The sequence below is a fragment of the Enhydra lutris genome, unplaced genomic scaffold (genome assembly GCF_002288905.1).
Source record: "Enhydra lutris kenyoni isolate GAN:26980312 unplaced genomic scaffold, ASM228890v2 scaffoldscaffold27, whole genome shotgun sequence".
NCBI lineage: Eukaryota > Metazoa > Chordata > Mammalia > Carnivora > Mustelidae > Enhydra > Enhydra lutris.
Genome location: NW_019154111.1, coordinates 12926833 through 12949641, shown reverse-complemented (window position 1 = coordinate 12949641; position 22809 = coordinate 12926833). Strand labels below are relative to the sequence as shown.

The following is a 22809-nucleotide window of genomic DNA, read 5'->3' as shown; positions in this document are numbered from 1 at the left end:
TCTGTTGGACATGTCATCCAAATTCCAGTAGCTTACTAGGAATTATTGACTGGAGCTTCCAGGGTGCTGGGAGACAGGCAAATCCGTGTTTTGTGCCCTCTTCATTATTACCTTTCAGTAATAAAGGTAATAAGGTAATGAAGGTAATATTACCCACCAGTAAGCACAGATACTGGCCCACTTGGCAGGAGCAGGAACTCCTCTGTACCAAACCACCCCTCCCCCATCCACAATAGTTTATATAATAAAGACAAATCTATAGATAAAACGCATGTTGTGCCTCCTCCCGCCCTCTGCCATGATGATCCAGGCTAAGAACTTATTAAATGCTGTGCTGTTGTTTTGGGGGAATGGATTTCTTGAATGGAGTGTTGACTAATCTGCTGAATATCACTTGCTCAAGCCTTTTCATTTGGATGCGGTATTTAGAGTGACAGGTGGCTTTCACCTTGCTTCTCACATCTGTTTGGAAGAGTCACTGTTGGGTCCACCTGTTGGCTCTCCATTTGTGCACTCTCATGAAATTATGCTAGAGTTGTGGGTGCTGTATAGTCTCCTTTTATGTCCAGGAGAACAATATCTCAGTTGTCAGAGTTGATGTAATAAAGAACGGCTTATTAGATGCCCGGCTCAAAACCTTCTGCACACAGTTAAGAAAACCATATTCTTAGAGCTGGTTGCCTGATCTGAAGATAAAGAAATTGAGGGGCGCCTGGGTGGCTCAGTTGGTTAAGCCTCTGCCTTCAGCTCAGGTCATGATCTCAGGGTCCTGGGATCGAGCCCCACATCGGGCTCTCTGATCAGCGGGGAGACTGCTTCCTCCTCTCTCTCTGCCTGCCTCTCTGCCTACTTGTGATCTCTCTCTCTGTGTCAAATAAAAATAAAATCTTAAAAAAAAAAAAAAAGAAAAGAAATTGAGACAGTCCTTGCAAGATGATGAATCAAGAATAGGGCCATAAAGACCTAGGAACTCTGGCATCATCATCATCATTAATACTGAGATTTATGTGCCAGGCACTGTGTTTATTGCTTTATCTGGATGATCTCAGTTAATCCTCATATCCTTTGCATACAGGTACTATCATTTTCTTTTCATTTAAAAACAAATGTTGGGGTGCCTGGGTGGCTCAGTGGGTTAAAGCCTCTGCCTTTGGCTCGGGTCATGATCCCAGGGTCCTGGGATTGAGCCCCGCATCGGGCTCTCTGCTCAGCAGAGAGCCTGCTTCCTCCTCTCTCTCTGCCTGCCTCTCTGTCTACTTGTGATCTCTATCTGTCAAATAAATAAATAAAATCTTTAAAAAACAATAACAATAACAACAAATGTTGAAATTGAGACTTAGAGGTTCTAAGTAACTTGTCCCAGGCATCCTGGATATCTGGTAACAGTCTGTGCTGTTTTTGAAAATTGTTACTGACTAATATGTTTTCAGTTAGTAACAGTTCCTATCAGTTTTGCTGTCCACAGACTGCTTGTGGATGAAAGAAAGCTAAAATGCTTTACTAGAAATGAGTGGGCGGGTGCTTATGAAGATCTCTAGCAGTATGATATGCCAGTCACATCTGGCTTTAAACAACCTATTTTATGTATTATTTTATGAAAACATTGAAAGCATCATTTATAAGTATCCCACTCTGGTTCAAAGAAGTCTGAAATATGGGGCGCCTGGGTGACTCAGTAGGTTGGGCCTCTGCCTTCACCTAAGGTCATGATCTCAGGGTCCTGGGATGGAGCCCTGCATGGGGCTCTCTGCTCAGCGGGGAGCTTGCTTCCCCCTCTCTCTCTCTGCCTGCCTCTTTGCCTGCTTGTGATCTCTCTCTCTGTCAAATAAATAAAATCTTTTAAAACAAAACAAAACAAAAAAGTCTGAAATACCTTAGCCTTTGCTTTGTACAGAGTGCAGAATAAAAGTAGTTAGAGAGGCTGAAGGGTGGGATGGGGGGAGAGGTAGGAAGAGATGAGGCACTGGGCACAAATGACAAGGCCTGTGAAACAGACAGCCCTATTGATTTCTGCCACGAACCGCATTCTGCAGGAAAGAATGGAAATCCATTATACCAAGTGCATAGCGGACAAATCCCTTTGAAAAGCAGTTAGATGCCATCTAATCCCAAATCATTTAAAAACAATTTTGAAGTACCCAGAATTTTAAAATGCCCTAAGTAGTTTGTCTCTTACACTAGAAGAACAGTGAAATAGATGGAAAAACAGTATTTTCATGGGACTTTCCTCTCATAAATTATATTTAATTGTGCAACTTAAATAGTGTGTTAAAATTGCATTTTAGATATGTACAAATCTGGGGGGTAGGATATAGTCCTTTGAATATTCTGAAACACACCAAACATAGGATATGGAAGAAACCTTACCAGATACCTTTCTTTAAAAGAAAAAAAAAAGAAAGACAAAAAGAAAAAATTTATTTTGATATAATTTTAGACTTTTAGAAAAGTTACAAAAATAGTGTAAAGAACTCTCATTACCCATATTTCCCAGATATTAACATTTTACTGTGTTTTCCTTATTTTTTCCTCTTTTATTTTATTTTATTTTTTAAAAAATTTTATTTATTTATTTGACAGACAGAAATCACAAGCAGGTAGAGGCAGGCAGAGAGAGGAGGAAGCAGGCTCCCTGCCGAGCAGAGAACCCGATGCGGGACTCGATCCCAGGACCCTGGGATCATGACCTGAGCCGAAGGCAGAGGCCTTAACCCACTGAGCCACCCAGGTGCCCCTTTTTTCCTCTTTTAAATAATTTTTTACCAGGTACGTCTTCCAAAGCTCCATTTGAAGAAATCATCATGAAAGTATTACACCACACAGAGATACAGGGCTGGGGAGATGACCTCAAGCAGAAGAGAAAGTGTGGAAGAGGGGTGGGGGAGTCAAATGATCCTGAGTGATTCTTAATCTTGTTGGATTTGAGGCATTATGTGGTTTTTATTTTGTAATTAAAGTGAATTTTATTTTGAATACAAAATACTTCCTGAGGTAACTGAATAGCCCCAAAGTTAAGAATCAGAGTTAGAAGGATGAGTTATGAAATGTATAGTAGTGTGAGAATGACAAGAGATAATTGAATTAAGTTAGAGGGGGAAAAAATTAGAAACAGCACAAGAATATAAAACAGAAATCAGGCACCTCCAAAAGGTGAAAATTTGTCGTTTACAAAGAACCAGTTTGCCCGAAGAACAAAGACAACAGGATGGGGCTTAAAACAGTCTAACTCTGGGGTGGTTCAGGGGTGGGGGTAGGTATCCAGGGGGGAAAAAAAAGAAAGAAAGGAATCACTCAGAGAAACCAAGGATTTTAGAACTTTTCAAAGAAGGAAAGGGAGAGTTTTACAATGGAGGAGAATGAAAATGCAAGAAGAATTTTGCATGAATAGATAATTATGTTCTTTTTACTTGTAGCCATAAGGGTTATATCTAGAGGGCTTCTTCCTTTTTTTTTTTTTTTTAAATTTGGTTAACTCTCGATATGCAAAGCTGTATTCTGTTGCATGCTGATTGAATTCCAGACTGGGCATGAGGGGTGCGTTATACTAGTAGAGATTGTTAGTGCACAGCTTAAACACTCAGCTTGTCAGTATGCATCAAAATTTAAAATACATATAATCTTGGGGCGCCTGGGTGGCTCAGTGGGTTAAAGCCTCTGCCTTCGGCTCGGGTCATGGTCCCAGGGTCCTGGGATCAAGGCCCGCATCGGGCTCTCTGCTCGGCAGGGAGCCTGCTTCCCTTCCTCTCTCTCTCTGCCTGCCTTTCTGCCTACTTGTGATCTCTGTCTGTCAAATAAATAAATAAAATCTAAAAATAAAATAAAATAAAATACATGTAATCTTGTCAGAAATTTTACCTTTAAGAATTTAGTTTTTTAAATTAAAACATTTTTAAAATTTTAATTCCAGTATAGTTAACATGCAGCGTTGTATTAGTTTGGGGCTTACAGTATAGTGATCCAGCAATTCTATACATTACTCCATGACTCTTAATCCCTTTCCTGTATTCCCCCCAACGCCACCCCTCCCAACCATCTGTTTGTTTTCTTTAGTTAAGGGTCTGTTTCTTGGTTTGTCTTTTTCTTTTTCTTGTTTGTTTGTTTTGTTTCTTAGATTCCACATATGAGTAAAATCATATGATGTGTGTCTTTCTCTGACTGACTTATTTCAGAGTATTATACTCTATTTTTTTAAAATAAAATAATATGCAAAGGATTTTTAAAAGATAATAAGGGCTAGTTTTATGATTCTGCTCTATGATAGTTATGTATTCTTTGTAAAATAGTTACCACTGGTGTCAAGGATGATTTTTTTTTAATTGTGGGAAAATATATATAACATAAAATTTACCATTTTAGCCATTTTGTAAAAAAATATTTATTTATTTATTTATTTATTTGAGTGAGAGCCCATGTATGTGTGAGTAGGTGGAGGGGCAGGGAGAGGGAGAGAAGCAGACTCCCTACTGAATGTGGAGCCTGACATGGGGTTTGATCCCATGGCCCTGATCATGGCATGAGCCAAAATCAAAAGTTAGACGCCTGGGGCACCTGGGTGGCTCGGTCAGTTAAGTTTTTGTCTTTGGCTCAGGTCATGATCTCAGGATCCTGAGATTGAGCCTGGAGTGGGGCTTCATGCTTAGCAGGGAGTCAGCTTGTCTTTCTTTACCTCTGCTCCTCACCCAACTCGTGCCCTCTCTCTCTCAAATAAGTAAAATCTTTGGGGAAAAAAAATTTCCTCTTTAAAAAAAAAAAAAAAGATTCTCTTTCTCTCTCTCTCTCTCTATGAAGATAATGAGAAGACAGGCCAAACTGGGAGAAAATAGTTGTAAAAGTCAGAGACACAAAGAACTCTTAACACTAAACAATAAGAAAATGAACAGCCTGATTAAAAAATGGCAAAAGACCTGAACAGACACCTTACCAAAAAGTTAAATAGGTTACATATAAGCATGTGAAAAGATGTTCAATCATATCATTAAGGAATTGCAAACTAAAACAATGAGATAATACTACACATCTGTTAGAATGGATACAATTCAAAACACCAACACCACCAAATGCTGATAAGGGTATGGAGCAACAGGAATCTTCATTTATTAATGGTGGGAATGCAAAATAGTATCACCACTTTGGAAGACAGTTTGGAAATTTATTACAAAACTAAATATATTCTTACTACACAATCCAGCCATTGTGCTCCTCGGCATTTATCAAAGAAGTTAAAAACTTCTGTCTGCCAAAAAACTTGCACAGATGTTCATGGCATATTCATAATTGCTAAAACTTATAAGTAACCAAAATATCCTTCAGTAGGTGAATGGATAAATAAACTATGGAACATCAGATCATAGAGTATTATTCAGCACTACAAAGAAATGAGCTATGAGGCTATGAAAAGACATGGACAAACCTCAATTGCCTAGCTAAGTGAAAGAAGTCAACCTGAAAATGCTATATAGTGTGTGATGGCAGCAATATGAAGTTCTAGAAAAGACAGAACTATGGAGATGGTAAAAGAATCAGTGGTTGCCAGGGATCAGGGGGAGGAAGAATTGATAAGTGGAGCACAAATTTTGTAGGGCAGTGAGACTACTGTGTGTGATACCATAACGGTGGAAAATGTCATTATACGTTTGTCTAAACCCACAGAATGTAAAACACAAAGAGTGAACTATAATGTGAATTATGGGATGATAATGATATGGCAGTGTAAGCTCACCCATTAGAAAAAATGCATGACTCTGATATGGGGGTTATTGATACTGGGGGAGGCCATGTCAGTGTGGGGGTGGGAGAGGTACATGGGAAAATTATACCTTCTCCTCAATTTGTCAATTATACCTCAGTAAAGGCTTAAAAAAAAAATTCTGACACATGGTACAACATGGATGAACATCAAGGATACTCTGCTAAGGGAAATAAATCAGGACAAATACACTTATATGAGGTCTCTATGCTAGTCAGATTCATAGACACAGACAGTAGACGGATGATTGCAGGGGGCTGGGAAAGGAAGGGAAACTGAGGGATTGCCTCACAGGTACAGAGCTTCAGTTTTGCAAGATGAAAAGAGTTCTGGAGATTATACAACAATATGAATGTATTTAACACTACAGAACTATACACTTAGAAATGATTAAGGGGCGCCTGGATGGCTCAGTCAGTTGGGTGTCCAACATTTTTTTTTTAAGATTTTATTTATTTGAGAGAGCGCAAGAGCATGAGTGGGGGGAGGGGCAGAGAGAGAGAGGGAGTGTGTATACTACTGTGTTTACTACTCTGGGTCTTTTGCCCCTCCATATAAGCTTTATTTTTTTTTTTTTAATTTTTTTTTTTAACTTGTTTGACAGAGAGAGAGAGAGAGAGAGAGAGAGAACATAAGCAGGGGGAGTGGGAGAGGGAGAGGGAGAAGCAGGTTCCCCGCTGAGCACAGAACCCAATGTGGGACTGCTTCCCAGGACCCTGGGATCATGACCTGAGCCGAAGGCAGACGCCTAACGGACTGAGCCACCCAGGTGCCCCACCATATAAACTGTAAAATCAGTTTGTTGTTGTCTATAAAATAACTTGCTGGTATTTCATTTGGGATTACATTGAATCTATGGATCAAATTAAGAATCTTGACAATATTGAGTCTTCCTATCCATGAACATGGAATCTCTTTCTATTATTTAGGTCTTCTTTGATTTCCTTCATTAGAGTTTTGTAGTTTTCTTTATATAAGTCTTGTCCATATTTTGTTAGATTTATACCTAAGTATTCTGTTTTTTTGCTTGCTAATGGAAATGGCATTGTGTTTTAAATTCAAATTCTATTTTCTGGTCTAAAGCAATTGACTTTTGTGTATGAACTTTGTATCCTGCAACATTGCTCTAACTCACTTACTAGTTTCAGGAGGTTTTTTGGTTCTTTTGGATTTCCTATATATATATAATCATGTCATCTTGAACAAACACAGGGTTTTTTTTTTCTTCCCAATCAGTGTACCTTTTTATTTCCTTTTCTTATCTTCCTGGACTAGCTAGGACTTCCAGTACAGTGTGGAAAGGAGTGGTGAGAGGGACCATCCTTGCCTTATTCCTGACTTAGCAGGAAAGCTTCTAGTTTATTGACATTAAATATGATGCTAGATGTAGATTTCTTGTAGTTTTTTTTTGTTTTTAGAGAGAAAGAGAGATGGAACATGAACAGGGGAGGGGCAGAGGGAGAGAGTCTCAAGCAGACTCCCCGCTGAGCGTGGAGCCTGCCACAGGGCTTGATCTCATGATCCTGAGATCATGCCTGAGCCAAAATGAAGAGTCAGATGCTTAACTGACTGAACCACCCAGGTGCTCCAATTTTTTATAGATATTTAAAAATTGAGGCAAGTAAATTATTCTCTTCTAAGTTTGTATTCCTTTTTCTTTCTTTCTTTCTTTTTTTTTTAAGATTTTATTCATTTATTAGAGAGGGAGAGAGCACAAGCCAAGGCAGAGGGAGAAGCAGGCTCCCTGCTAAATGTGGTGCTTGATCCCAGGACCCTGGGATCATGACCTGGGGTGGATGCTTAACTAACTGAGCCATGTAGGTACCCCTGTATTCCTTCTTTTTAAAGGCTGAATACTATTTTATTATATATATATCCACATTTTGTTTACCCATCAATCCATTAGTGGATAGTTGGGTTGCTCCCACCTTCTTGGCAATTGTGAATAATTCTGCTATGAACATGGGCGTACAAGTAGCCCTTTGAGACCTTTCTTACAGTTTTTCTAGGTATAATTGCTGGATCATATGGTAATATTTGCATTTCATTGAGTTTATTGAATATTATATGCAAAATTTTATATACAAGAATATTCATTGCACTGATGTTTATAATAGTGAAAATTTGGAAGCAGCCTTGCTACTTACCAGTACGTGATTGGTTAGATAATCACAGTACATCCATACAATGAGGTATACTGCAGCTGTTTAGAAAGGTCTGTGTGTTTTGACAGGTCAGAATATCTAGATAGATTAAAATATGAAAAAAAGAAAATTGTAAAATGATATGTGTAATATGAACCTTTAAAAAAAAAAGATGTATTTATTTATGAGAGAGAGAATGGGAAGGGTGAGGGGCAGAAGGAAAGGGAGTAGTAGATTCCCCACTGAGCTGGGAGCCTGATGTGGGGCTCAATCCCAGGACCCTGAGATCGTGACCCAAGCCAAAGGCAGTTGCTTAACCGAATGGGCCAGCCACCCAGGCACCCTGTAAATGAGCCTGTTTTTATTTAAAATCACATGTATTATATGTATGTATATATGTATTATGTATGTATGCTTCAAAAAATTTTTAAAGGATAACAATTCTATAGGCTGAGGGGGATGAGGGGATAGGTTATATGTGCAGTAGAAGAGCAGACCTTTATCTTACTGCATTACAAGTTACTGCATCATAGCAGGGTTTATAAGAGGCACAGTTTTTTATAAGCAGAAAAACCAATTTAAGTAATTGTATTTTTGGAAAAAATAGAGCTTGACTTCTGTTTATCTATGACTACAAAGAAAATGTTTTGTGTTTCATTTACTTACCATGTGTTTTTATGTCTACAACACACATCACTGGGATCTTTTAAAGTATCTTTTTATTGTTATACATGGTATGAAGGATATATGTACGGTCTTGTGGCCTGACATATAAAATTAGCACAGTGACTTTCTATCAGAATGGTTTTACATAAGGAAAATGTTCTACCATTTTTGGATCATACTTGAATGGTGCTTTCCATTTCCTGTGACTTGGTGTGGTGTGGTATGTGGTGAAATTGTAGGCTTCCTCTGCTCTTGAGGAAAATATTGCTTAGTTTAAGCACTGTGTTACACTGCACACTGAATTCTGTTCTTTGCCTTTTCTTCTGACAGTAGATCTTCATGGAGGAGCACGGAGTGACCCAAACCGAACACATGGCTACCATAGAAGCCCATGCAGTCGCCCAGCAGGTACAGCAGGTCCATGTGGCCACCTACACTGAGCACAGTATGCTGAGTGCTGATGAAGACTCACCTTCTTCTCCTGAGGACACCTCTTACGATGATTCAGACATACTCAACTCCACAGCGGCTGATGAGGTAACAGCCCATCTAGCTGCTGCAGGTAATGCTGTTTGGATCGGAAGCTCTTCATTTTTTTGCTTAACCTCTGGTTTTGTGCATATCTGCAAGGACCTCGGATGCAGACATTCTCATATATATCTTCAAATCACATTTTCAGATTTTTTAAGCCTTGCATTTATAGCTTATGCCTATATTCTACTGAGACTTAAGATCTAGAGTGACATACTATTAATGATATGACTTTGGTTTTGTTTTTTCATTCATTCCAACAGTCTTTTGACTTCTTACTAAAACATTTAATCCATTTACATTAAATGTAACCACTGATATATTTAGGTTTTAATTTATCATGTTTACTGTATGTTTTCTCATGTTTACTGTATGCTTTCTCTTCATCCCACTTACTCTGTGATTACTTTTCCTTTGTGTTTTGGAGGGACTGAAAAGTTTACATTTTTTTTTCTTGTTAGTTTGAAAGATATACACACTTTTCCTATTAGTTATACCCCTAGAAACTATAATACATCCTTAACTTATTTCAAAGTCTTCTGGAATTGGTACTTTTGTCCTTTTATGGGATAATGCAAGTTTCTTAGAACACTTGAATTTTATTCTCCTCCTTCTGACCTATATGCTATTGTTATTCTGTGTATTATTTCTTCATATATTCCAAGCCATACAAGACATTATTTTTGTTTTATACTTACTTAGTGTTCATTTTTTCCTTCATATCCAACTTGCCTTCTGAGAATTTTTCTTCTGTCTAAAGATAACATTTAGTATTTCCTTGAGCATGGATGTCTCTCAGTTTTTTTTGTCGGAGGATGTTTTATTTAACCTTTAGTCTCAAAAGGTGTTCTCACTGGGTATAGAATTTTAGGTTGGCACTTATTTTTTCTCCCTCACATTGAAGATTCTGTTCCCACTGTCCTCTGGTTTCCTTCCTTGCTTTTCAGAATTCAGCTGTTTCATTCTAATAGCTGCTCCTTTGAAGGTTATCTCCCACATAGGTCCCTCCTCCAACTGTTCTTAAGATTTTCTCTGTCTTCAGCTTTTTGGTTTTTGTGTGTGTGTGTTCTGGTTTTGTGATATAGCTGGTTTTGGGCTTCTCATTTATTCTGTTTAGGATTCTTTAAACATCTTGAATCTGTGGATTGATGTCTTTCATCAATTCTGGAACATCTTAGTCACTAGATTTTTTTTTTTTTAAGGTTTTATTTATTTATTTGAGAGAGAGAGTGAACACAAGCAGGGGTGGGAAGGGTAGGAAGGGCAGAGGGAGAAGGAGAAGCAGGCTTCCCACTGGAGGGAGTCCAGTACAGGGCTTGATCCCAGGACCCTGGCATCATGACCTGAGCTGAAGGTAGACCCTTAACCCATGAGCCACGCAGGTTCCCCTTAGTTATTAGATTTTGCTTCTGCTCCATTCCATCTTTTCCTTCTGTGACTCCAATTAAATATGTTAGTTTTCTTCATTGAATCTTTTATGTCTCTTATCCTCTATTCTGTATTACCATCAGTTTGTCTCTTTATGCTTCACTGTATGTCATTTCTTCAAACTGTCTTCTAGTTTACAGCTGTGTCTGAGGTGATCTAAATCTGCCTACTGAGGTACTAATTTTAGTAATAGTTAATAGTTTCATTTTTTAAAAAAGATTTTTATTTATTTATTTGACAGAGAGAGAGAGATCACAAGTAGGCAGAGAGGCAGGCAGAGAGAGAGGGGGAAGCAGGCTCCCTGCTGAGCAGAGAGCCTGATGTGGGACTCGATCCCAGGACCCTGAGATCATGACCTGAGCTGAAGGGAGAGGCGTAACCCACTGAGCCACCCAGGTGCCCCAATAGTTTTCTTTCTTTCTTTTTTTTTTTTTTTTTAAGAATTTCTGGTATTTTTTTTCCCTCCTAAATCTGTACTATTATCATTTCCAATTGTAGTAGAAAAAAGAAGTTTTTTTAAATCTCTGTGAGTGAAGTAAGCATCATGATTTTACAATAAATTTGGTAATTCTATCCTCTGAAGTGCCATTGGGTCTTTTTCTGTTATATGTTGATAGTGCTGTTTCTTGTTTATGTTTGTTTTTCTTTTCGTATATTGGTTATATTTAAATGAGTGCTGGATGGTGTGTTTGGAAATTTATTTTTAGAAATAATTTGGGGTCTAGAATAATATTATTGCCCTCTAGAGAGGATTTTTGTTTCCTTCTGCCAGCTGCCTAAGGACACTAGCAATCCTGCATTATCTTAATCCAATTTAAGGTTTGAGATTTTCTGGGCCACTAAATGACTTAAAGCTGGGCTATATTTTGTACCATTCTCTTTACTATTTACATTGTGTACTTAGCACTATGTGGAAGACTACATATAAATCATTCCTGGATGGGGTTAGTATTGTATAAGGAACATTGATCTCAAAGATATTTAGGGAGAGTTGGGCAGTAAATAAATTATCAGGAATGGCCAAAATACGTTTTTTTTTTTTTAGCATGTACTGTATTTAAGGAGAAGACAAATGTGATGACAAACCACCTTATGACTCTCAGTTATTATCCACTGTGTCTTTCTGGAATTGTAAATTTAAAATAAGACTTAGTAGTAGAACACATATGAGATGTTTGTAAAATATATTTTTGAAACATGTATACTTCCCAGAAGAGGGCATCCTAACATAATGAATGCAGATCAACCTCTTTCCTGGGAAGGGAGATGCTTTTGAGACACAGTTTTGCTATATTACCGTACTGCATTGTCATAGTGTTAAAATTAGGAAAAGACTTCAATCTAACATTCTCGGTGGCAGATGTGGAAACTGAGGCCCAGCTGGTAGAAATGATTTACCCTTTAATCATTCAACAATTATTGAAGAATTACTGTATGCTCTGTATCACTGTAAATAGATACTATGAACAGGACAGGCAAGAGCTTGCTCCTGATGTAGCTCACAGACCAATGGTGGGAGAAGGGTACAAATAATAAAGTAAAATAATTTCAAAAAGCACTGAATACTCTGGAGGAAATAAGGTGAATGAAGAGGGAAGGGAAGGATATTCCTGCTTTTTCTAACCCTATTCTCTTCTCTCCTTCCACTGAGGTAACCACTATTCTAAATTTGATCTTTATCATTTTCATGCACTTCTTTTATTTCTGCTGTATACTTATGTATCAATAAGCAATACTTAGCATTGTTTGGCATGTTTTAAATTTTATTAAAAAATGTCTCTCTATAGCATTGTTTATCCCATTCGGTATTATTTTTTTGAGATTCATTCATGTTGATAATGTGGCAGTATGTTTTTATTTTAAGTGTTATTTGGAATTCCATTCATTATCTGAACATGACAGATATTGGTATAGCACTTAGGCTGTTTATAAGTTTTTGCTATTACAGTAACTGCAAATGAAAATTATTCTATCTTTTCTTGTGCAAATTGTGGGAGTTTCTTTTAGTTTTCAAGCTCTTGACAGTTCCCATAGTGATACATTTTACATTGTGATCTGGGATAAATGAATGTACATATACTTGGAATAACAGTTTCTTTTTTTCTTTTTTTTTTTTTTTTGGAATAACAGTTTCTCATGGAGTAATACTTACCCTCTGCCATGACACACCCACTGATATGTCCTAGTATCTTTCACTTTATTCCATTTTATTAAAACAAACAAACAAACAAACTACTCATGAACCACCAAAGAACAGAAACCTGCACTTTGAAAATACTGCTGAAGGTTATAACCAGGAGGAGAATGAGAGGGCAAAGATGGGTACATTTTCAACTTTACTAAATATTCCAAATGTCTTTCTAAGTCACTTTATTAATTTACATCCCCACAAACAGCATGTTAGAGGGCCTGTTGCTTCCAGTCCTCACCATATTTGGAACTGTCAATTGTTTTTTGTTTTTGCTAGTCTGATGAAATAGAATCTCATTATCCGTTTAATTTGCTCATCTCTGAGCTAGAAGTTCCAGCCAGTGCAGGAAGACAAGATAGAGTGTCGTTTCAGACTATTGAAATGACTTTTTATTAACTATTGCTTTTCTTCTTCTGCGTATTTCCTCTTTATGCCTTTGTCTAATCAGGTTGGTTATTTTTTCTTGTTGTATGAGTTAATTATATTTTTTTTTAATTTTATTTAAAGATTTTTATTTATTTATTTTGAGAGAGAGAGAGAAACAGAGTGAGAGAGAGCATGAGAGGGGAGGTCAGAGGGAGAAGCAGACTCCCCATGGAGCGGGGAGCCTGATGTGGGACTCGATTCCAGGACTCTGGGACCATGACCTGAGCCAAAGGCAGTTGCTTAACCAACTGAGCCACCCAGGCATCCAATGATATATTTTTTGATACTGTTCTTTTCTGGATAATATGCATTTCATTTATTAGTATCTTCATCCAATTTGTTGACTACTCCTTCCCTCAATTTTTTATTATTTATTTTTGTCCATAAAGGTTTAAATTTAATTGTGATATTTATCAGTCTTTTTCCTTACTGTTTATCCTTTTGGAGTCCTTTTTTTTTTTTTTTTTAAGATTTTATTTATTTGGGGGCACCTGGGTGGCTCAGTGGGTTAAGCTGCTGCCTTCGGCTCAGGTCATGATCTCAGGGTCCTGGGATCGAGCCCCGCATCGGGCTCTCTGCTCAGCAAGGAGCCTGCTTCCTCCTCTTTCTCTGCCTGCCTCTCTGCCTGCTTGTGATCTCTGTCTGTCAAATAAATAAATAAAATCTTTAAAAAAAAAAAAAGATTTTATTTATTTGACAGAGAGAGAGAGAGGTCACAAGTAGGCAGAGAGGCAGGCATAGAGAGGGGGAAGCAGACTCCCTGCTGAGCAGAAAGCCTGATGCAGGGCTTGATCCTAGGACCCTGAGATCATGACCTGAGCCAAAGGCAGAGGCTTAACCTACTGAACCACCCAGGCCCCCTATCCTTTTGGAGTCTTATTTAAGGAATTCTTACTCCTGAGTTCATAAATACTCTACAACAGTTTATTGTAGAAGTTACAAAGTTCTTTGTTGTTTTAATTTAGCTGTTTAATTCACCTGGAATAATATTTTTGTGTATATGATATAGGGATCTAGCTTCATTATTTTTCCATACAATCGTTTGTTCCAGTACCATATTTTTTTTTTTCAGTACCATATTTTTAATAGTTCATCCTTTTCCTACCTCTGTCTTTGACACAGGAAGGCATTTGTGAACTCTTAATTCAGTTGCATTGGTTGGTTTGTCTATCCTTCAGCCGGTTCCATACTGTCTTAATGACTGTAGCTTTATAGTAACCACTGATATTTGATAGGATGAGCACACCTTTTAAAATTCTTGAAATTCTTCACAATTGTTCTAGTGATTCTTGACCTTTTGCACATCCATTTAAGTTTTAGGATCAGCTTATCAATTTCCAGAAAAACCCATCCTGGGACTTTTATTTGAATTGTATTGAGTTTATAAATTAATTAAGCACCTCTATTCATAATAGCCTAAAACTGGAAATTACCCGAACATCTATCAGTAGGATAATGGATAAACTGTGATTTATTTATACTCTGGAATATTACTCACCAATAAAAAGGAAGAAACTACTAACACATACAGCAGTGTGGATGACTCTCAAGAACATTATTCTAAGCGAAAGAAACCTCACAAAAAAGAATATATATATGGTATGATTCCATTTATTTGAAGTTCTAGAATAGACAATGCTAAAATAGGGTGAAAAAACCAGTATTGTAGGTCCTTTGAGAGATTGGGCAAGAACTGACTGGGAGGAGACATGAGAGAACTTTCTGTAGTGGTGGTATTGTTATATGTCTTGATAGAGATTGGTTATCATTAGTGTCTACATTTCAAAATGTATGGTATGCTTACACAAAATTGAATGTACACTTAAGACTTGTACATTGCATTATATCTAAATTTTACCTCAAAAGAAAAAATTGTAAAGAAATACTGAACTCTAGCTAATGATATTCCTACCAAATATTTAGGTGAATCGTACTGCAGTTTACATGCATCAGAATAAGAAATGATATGGACTAGTGAGTGGGTAGAAAGATGAATGGGGTGCATGGCTGGCTCACTAGAGCATGCGACTCTTGATCTCAGGGTGGTGAGTTCAAGCCCTATGTTAGGTGTAGAGATTATTTAAAAATTTTTTTAAAAGTCTTAAATTAAAAAAAAAGATGGATAGATGCATGTGTTAAAATGTTATGGTAGAGTGGTAGATACATAAATGTTCACTAAAAAATTCTTTCAACTTTGTTCTATATTTGAAAGTTTTAGTTATAAGATGTTGGACTCCTACAAATCAATAGCTAAAAAACAAATAAGCTAATTAAAAAAATGGACAGAGGACTTGAGTAGACATCACCCTAAAGAAGATGTACATATGGCCAAGAACCCTATGAAAAAGATGTTCAGGGGCACCTGGGTGGCTCAGTGGGTTAAAGCCTCTGCCTTCGGCTCAGGTCATGATCCCAGAGTCCCGGGATCGAGTCCCACATCGGGTTCTCTGCTCAGCAGGGAGCCTGCTTCCTCCTCTCTCTCTCACTCTCTCTGCCTGCCTCGCTGCCTACTTGTGATCTCTGTCTATCGAATAAATAAATAAAATAGTTAAAAAAAAAAAAAAAGAAAAAGATGTTCACATTACTAATCGTCAGGGAGATACAAATCAAAACCACAGTGAGATGCTACCTGACACTTGTTAGGATGGCTCTTACCAAATAACAACAAAGGATAAATATTAGCAAGGATGTGGAGAAATTGGAATCCTTATATGCTGTTGGTGGAAATATAAAATGGTGCAGCCTCTATGGAAAACAGTGTAAAGGTTCCTTAAAAAATAAAAAATAGAAGTGCCCTATGCAATTCCATCTCTGGATACTTATTGAAAAGAACTGAAATCAGGATCTCATAGAGTATTCACATTCCCATGTTCATTATTCACAATAGCCAAGATGTGGAGCAACTCAAGTGTCCATTGACAGATGAGCGAATAAAGAAAATGTGGTGTATATAAAGAATGGAATATTATCCAGCCTTTAAAAAGAAGGAAATCCTGCCATATGCAACAACATGGATGAACGCAGGGTATTATGCTAAGTAAAATAAGCCAGTTACAGAGGACAGATATTGCATGATTCTACTTATATGCGGTATCTAGTCAAACTCCTAGAAACAGAGGTAGAAGGGTAGTTGAGCTGGCGACTGGGGTGTGGAAATGAGAGTTGCTCTTTAACAGGTATAAAGTTTCAATTATGCAAGATGAATAAGTTCTAGAGATCTTGCGTACAACATTGTGCCTATCTTTAGCTGTTTGTACACTTAAAAAATTAATACGGTAGATCTCATATTAAGTGTTCTTATCATAGTTAAAAAATTAAATACTGGAAAAAATCTTTCAATGGGATTTTTTTTTCATCTACCAGCTGTTTATGATGGAAAGGTTAAAATCATTCATTTAGGGGGCCTGAGTGGCTCAGTGGGTTAAGCCTCTGCTTTCGGCTCAGGTCATGATTTCAGGGTCCTGAGATCGAGCCCGGCATTGGACTCTCTGCTCCGTGGGGAGCCTGCTTCCTCCTCTCTCTCTGCCTACTTGTGATCTCTGTCAAATAAATAAATAAAATCTTTAAAAAAAAAAAATATAAATGAGTGCTTTTTTTTTTTTTTTAAAAGATTTTATTTATTTGACAGAGATCACAAGTAGGCAGAGAGGCAAGCAGAGAGAGAGGAGGAAGCAGGCTCCCTGCGGAGCAGAGAGCCCGATGCGGGGCTCAATCCCAGGACCCTGGGACCATGACCTGAGCCGAAGGCAGAGGCCCCAACCCAGTAAGCCACCCAGGCACCCCTCATTTATTCTTTTACTTGCTCTGGGGCTCTTTAGAGGAGTTTATTTAAGTCAGACTAAATAACATGTAGAGAGATTTGTCTAGATTTTCAGGGAGACTTATTTTAATTGAGCCCCTTAGACCATATATAACATATATGCCAGAGCAAGTGTAAGTAGTTAAACTTAATTTTCATGTAAGCCTTTCATAGGGTTTACAAATAAGGTTAAAAGTGGGTCATCTGCTTAAAAAGGGAAAGAAAAAAAAAAAAAAGGAATGTCCTTGATATGTTGAGATTCCATGAATCAGAGACTCCAATAATTCCTTAGGGTCTACCCTTTATTTTATTTTATTTTATTTTATTTTATTTTTTTAAAGATTTTTTTTTATTTATTTATTTGTCAGAGAGAGAGAGAGAGAGAGAGCACGAGAGTGAGCACAAGCAGATAGAGTGGCAGGCAGAGGCAGAGGGAGAAGCAGGCTCCCTGCTGAGCAAGGAGCCCGATGTGGGACTCGATCCCAGGACGCTGGGATCATGACCTGAGCCGAAGGCAGCGGCCCAACCCACTGAGCCACCCAGGCGTCCCTACCCTTTATTTTAATAATTAGTTTCAGGGCAAGCCAGACTGACTTTTATTAACATTTTTTCTTTAGAGTGGGATAGTTTTCATCTCTTTCCTGCCAGCATGCTTTCATCAGTTTAACATTGTGGTCAACAACTCCATTTTAGGCACAATTCTCAGATATATAAGAAAAAAAAAATTTCCAATTAAGATAATACTCCTCCACCTCTTCCTCTTTTGGGTACGTTGTTGTTACTATTTGAGTTTCAAGCATGAGTGATTATCTCTGACTTCCTTAACTTGACAGTGTTTTGGGGTAATGGAAAGAGGGCACAAGGATGGAAATGAAATTTGAAATCTGTGATTATTTTCTTTTGGCAAGCTCTTCCTCTCAGTGTTGCAATTTCATCTAGCACCTGTGAGAATATCGGCTTTGCAGTATGGGCCTGCTGGCAAAACAAAACAAAACAAAACACAACATTATATACAATTTAGCTAGTGTATGGTGGTCCAACACCATACACCATAGTGTATGGTGGTGTATGTAAGTCAATCACTTTTTCAGATTCATTGCAAGTTTTGTTGGTAAATGAAAATATGATTTGTTTTGAACAATAGCAAAGTATGTTGATAATATCAGGAACATTCTATATTTACTGAGAATGTATTAGGAAATAAAGACTACCTTTTTTGTACCTTTAATTGTTTTCTGTCTCATAGAGCTAACAGGCTTTGCCTGCTCTCAGCACATGCGTTATTATTTCAGGTCCTGTGGGAATGGCTGCTGCCGCTGCTGTGGCAACAGGAAAGAAGCGGAAACGGCCTCATGTGTTTGAGTCTAATCCATCTATCCGGAAGAGACAGCAAACACGCCTGCTTCGGTGAGGGCTCCCTTCTCCATATTGTTGCTGTTTCTCCAATGCTTCATGGTGGGGACGACAGAATTAGAACATACATTACTAGGTACACTGAGGAAACCAAGTTAGGGTCCTTGATGGCAGAATTAGACTTGAAAGTACTCCTATAGAATCAAATAAATGAAACTAGAAATGATGAACAGATGTAGAATATCACATTATTTCATTCTGAGAAAATTTTTATTTTATTTTATAAAAATTTTATTTTCACTGTGCCAGACATTGTTCTAGGCCTTGGGAATACAACTGTGAACAAAACAAATTCCCTTAAGGAGTTTATATTCTAGTAGAGGAAAAAAATAAAATAAACACTCTGTAATATATCAAATGATGATAAGTACTATGGAAAAAAGGAAAATGTAAGTAAGGAAAGGAGTAAGGAAAAAAAAGAAAAGTTTGGAGGGATATAGTAGTTTCTCTTTTTTTGGTAGGGATGATCTGGGAAATCCATTTTGACAGGCAGCCTCTGAACAGGGAATTACTGATGTCTAAAGGAAGATCTTTCCAGGCAGGGAGAAGAACAAGAGGAAAGTTTCTGAAGCGGGATGGAATGTGATGGTCATGTTTGAGGAATAGCTAGGGAAAGAATGACAGGAGATGGAGTCAGAGCAGTAGTAGAGAGCCACATCATGGGGTCGTTGGTCTAGTAGAAGGGCTTTGACTCTTGTTCTGAGTGAGATGGGAAGTCAGTGAAGGCTTTTGACCAAAGCAGTGATATGGTCTGATTTATGTTTTCAGAGAAACCATTAGGCTACTGTGTTGAGAATAGAGTTTGAGTATACCACAATGGAAGAAGGAAGAAAATTAGGTTATTGTAGTAATCCAGGCCAGAAATCATAGGGTCTTAAAACCAATATTGCAGTAACAACGGTAGTAAGAGGCGGTCGTCCTGGGTGTATTTCAAAAGTCAACCCCGCCCCCCCAAAAGTCAACTCCAACATGATGGATTGGCTGTGGGGTGTGAGAGCAAAAACAGGAATGAAGGGGACCTCAAGATTTTTGGTCTGATTATTGGAAGGATTGAGATGACTCTTACTGGAAGAGAGGAGCAGGTATAGGAATGAGTGAGAGTAAGGCAGGTAGGTCTGTGATACCTCTTAACCATTAAGTGGAGAAACAGTAAGCAGTTGATACATGAGTCTGAAATTCAAAGGAGAGATCTTGCTGAAAATATCCAAGTTTTAGATCTTATCCAAGACTCTGAGACTGGAAGGTCTTGGTGGAGGTCTTGACCGGAGGTCACCAAGAGAGTGAATGCAGACTGAGGCCTAAAACACTCTAACTTTTAGAGATTGGAGAGATGAAAGGAATGAGCAGAAGAGTCTAGGAAGCTACCAGTGAATTGGGAGGAAAATCAAGAGTGCAATATACTAGAAACCACGTGCGAAAAGCATGTTAAGAAGGAGGGTGTGTGATCAGCTCTGTTCAGTGCTGCTGGCAGGTTGAATAAGATGCAGATTGACCATTAGATTTAGCAACATGGAGGTCATGATTGAACTTGGCAAGAGCATTTCAAGTGGAGTGGTAAGGCTGAAAGGATTGGGGTATCTTCAAGAGAGAATGGGAAAAGAAGAATTGGAGAGTGTGAATATAGACCATTCCTTCAAGGAATGCTGCCAAATTTCTTATTTAGCATATGGTCCTTTGCTGAAGAGTTTTTTCTGAGGAGTTTGTAGGTTGTACAGAAAGATTATCGTGCAGCGATAGTACACGGGGACTTAATATTTGATGGTTGCACAACGTGCATTCATACGGGATAAGAAATTTTGTCTATAAAATGTTCCAGAAGGTTTTTTTCTTATAGTGTTTTAAATACATCCAAAATTTCTAGGTGTTTATTGGAATATTGAATCCAAATGGAGTGCCAGCCCATGTGAATGATACGTTACAAAAGCTAGAAAATAACAGTTTATACTAAGAACAGAAGAGGAAGATTATAAGAAACTGAAGAAAAAAAACCAAAAAGTACTGATTGGAAGCTTTCAGCAAAGTGTTTATATACCAACAGATAGGCAGTTCTCATTTCCTTTCATGATGGGATAGGCCAGAATAATTAGAACATGTTATATATAGACATGTCTTTGCTATAAGGGGCGTAGGCATGACAGTACATACTTTTGGAGAAAGGTAGAAAACTAGATATGTTCACTTTGTTTCATTTGAATTAATTACTCACCAGTCTCTGGAAAGAGTAGACTATGTTCCCAGAGGATTATGGAATGTAGAACTTTAAAATAATGTCCCATGATTTCAGAGTGAAAAGGAAAAGCCCAGCGTTTCTATTTCACCCAGTGTTGATACACTTTAAAAAGCTCTTTTACTTCTTCCTCATTTGTAAAATATTACAGAACCGAGAATTATTATCTATATGCAATGAAAATCTAGAAATGACAACATTTTTGAAGTCGTATTTCTGGATAAATCTATGTCAGTAAGACATAAACAATGACTACATCAGTCAAAGAAATTAGAAGCAGATCATTTAGGCCCCCTTCATTAAGCATGGAGATAACATGATAATGTCTACAAGAAAATGTCTCAGCAGTAATCTTTTTTGTTATTATAAGTTGCAGTAAGAGAAAACCCCTTTAGCGTTGCTAGGATCAGGAAGAATTATACTCTCCCTGTTCAACATTGTGTCATGGCTGTGTCCTGAAGCAGACTTACAGCTGACCCTTTCATCAGTGAGCTAGTCATTGGTCTTTAGGACAAAGGTATGCACATTTTTCTACTGAACAGGATATTCAAACTCACACTCCCCTTTTCACATTTCGGGTAAAACAACAACAACAACAACGATGCATCTGATCAGAGTAAATTGTCTCAAGTCAAAGTAAATTTTCTGTGTCATTCTAATTTCTCTCTTCCTTAACCATTTTTATTCTCTTTTCATTGTCTAATTCAGGAAACTTCGAGCCACATTAGATGAATATACTACTCGAGTGGGACAGCAAGCTATTGTCCTCTGTATCTCCCCCTCTAAACCCAACCCTGTCTTTAAAGTGTTCGGTGCAGCACCTTTGGAGAATGTGGTAAGAAAACTCAGCTGTGTTCTCAGAGACTCACTCTTGCTTTCTGTGGGTTGTTTGTTCTTTTGATCCTCTGTCTAGTACTATAGCTGTTACTTCTATCCTCCTCTCGTCCAGGGGTGGGAGTGGGACTGGTTTTCAAACCACTGTGTATAGATCAAAATAAAAATGATTATTTCTGTTTGTACTTACTGTAGCAAGATAGTCTACGCTCTCAGATACGCCATCTGAGAGATGCCTTATATCTGTCAGCCCAAGGCGGGGAAAGATGGTGTTATGTTTGTTAAGAAATGAACACCACAGGATTTTTTGGTGTTTTTTGTTTTTCGTTTCTTAATTTAAAGTTCTTTAGTTATTTAGTTATTTATTTAGAGAGACAGAGAGAGAGTGAGAGAGAGAGAACATGAGCAGGGTAAGGGGCAGAGACAGAAGCAGACCCCCTGCTCAGTAGGGAGCCGGATGTGGGGCTTGGTCCCGGGACTCCAGGATCATGACCTGAGCCAACGACAGACTACCCCCACTGAGTCACCCAGGTGCCCCAAGGATTTTATAAGAAAATTACTGATTTATGTCAGAAACAAAATGGGAGATAATTCTAAGATGCAAACTTCATGAGGCAAACCTCAGGAACCATTTTACTGATTTCTGATATTTGAGTTGCATATTTAAAATCTCTTGCATTTCTTTGAAGAATTTATTTGACACTCTGCTTCAATTTTGAAATACAGTTGAATATTTTTTTTTTAAAGATTTTATTTATTTATTTGACAGACAGAGATCACAAGTAGGCAGAGAAGCAGGCGGAGAGAGAGGAGGAAGCAGGCTCCCTGCTGAGCAGAGAGCCCGATGCGGGGCTCGATCCCAGAACCCTGGGATCATGACCTGAGCCAAAGGCAGAGGCTTTAACCCACTGAGCCACCCAGGCGCCCTACAGTTGAATATTTTGATCACCTTACTATCTGTAGCTAAGTTTCTAAAGATAGTATTTTATCTTTGCATACTTACACTAAGTGAACTAGTTTTTCTCTGGCTTTGAATAACTTTGAATCGTTAGTAGTATAATGGTCTGTCCAGATTTAAATTGCATTTTATTTTTATTGGGATAAAGTTTATTAGCTGAAGGGACATTTATTGGATTTCTTCCATATCGAATGTAGACATTTCAGGAGTTTAGAACTGATTAGTAAGCAATTGAAATTTTGTTGGTTTTGCTGGTTTTTTTTTTTTTTTTCCACATGCAAATGTTGTGGTTCTTTTTCAACATTTTTGGATTTCGTTTTGAGTTTTTTTTTTTTTTTAAGATTTTATTTATTTATTTGACAGAGAGAGATCACAAGTAGACGGAGAGGCAGGCAGAGAGAGAGAGAGAGGGAAGCAGGCTCCCCGCTGAGCAGAGAGCCCGATGT

At 37.9% G+C, this 22809-nt stretch overlaps 1 protein-coding gene across 7 annotated transcripts in view; it reads left to right on the top strand.

Moving 5' to 3' along the window:
* LOC111151940 (nuclear respiratory factor 1) overlaps positions 1-22809 on the top strand; it is a 146533-nt gene that overhangs the window by 42513 nt on the left and 81211 nt on the right. For 3 of the 7 annotated variants that reach the window (XM_022510171.1, XM_022510175.1, XM_022510174.1), the window contains exons 2-4: positions 8887-9118; positions 18224-18338; positions 21280-21406. In XM_022510171.1, coding sequence (XP_022365879.1) covers positions 8896-9118; positions 18224-18338; positions 21280-21406 — 465 coding nt within the window. In that variant the 5' untranslated portion in view covers positions 8887-8895. Of the gene's footprint in view, positions 1-8639; positions 9119-18223; positions 18339-21279; positions 21407-22809 lie in introns of those variants that run through there. The other 4 variants (XM_022510176.1, XM_022510173.1, XM_022510178.1 and 1 more) reach the window with 3 other exon arrangements.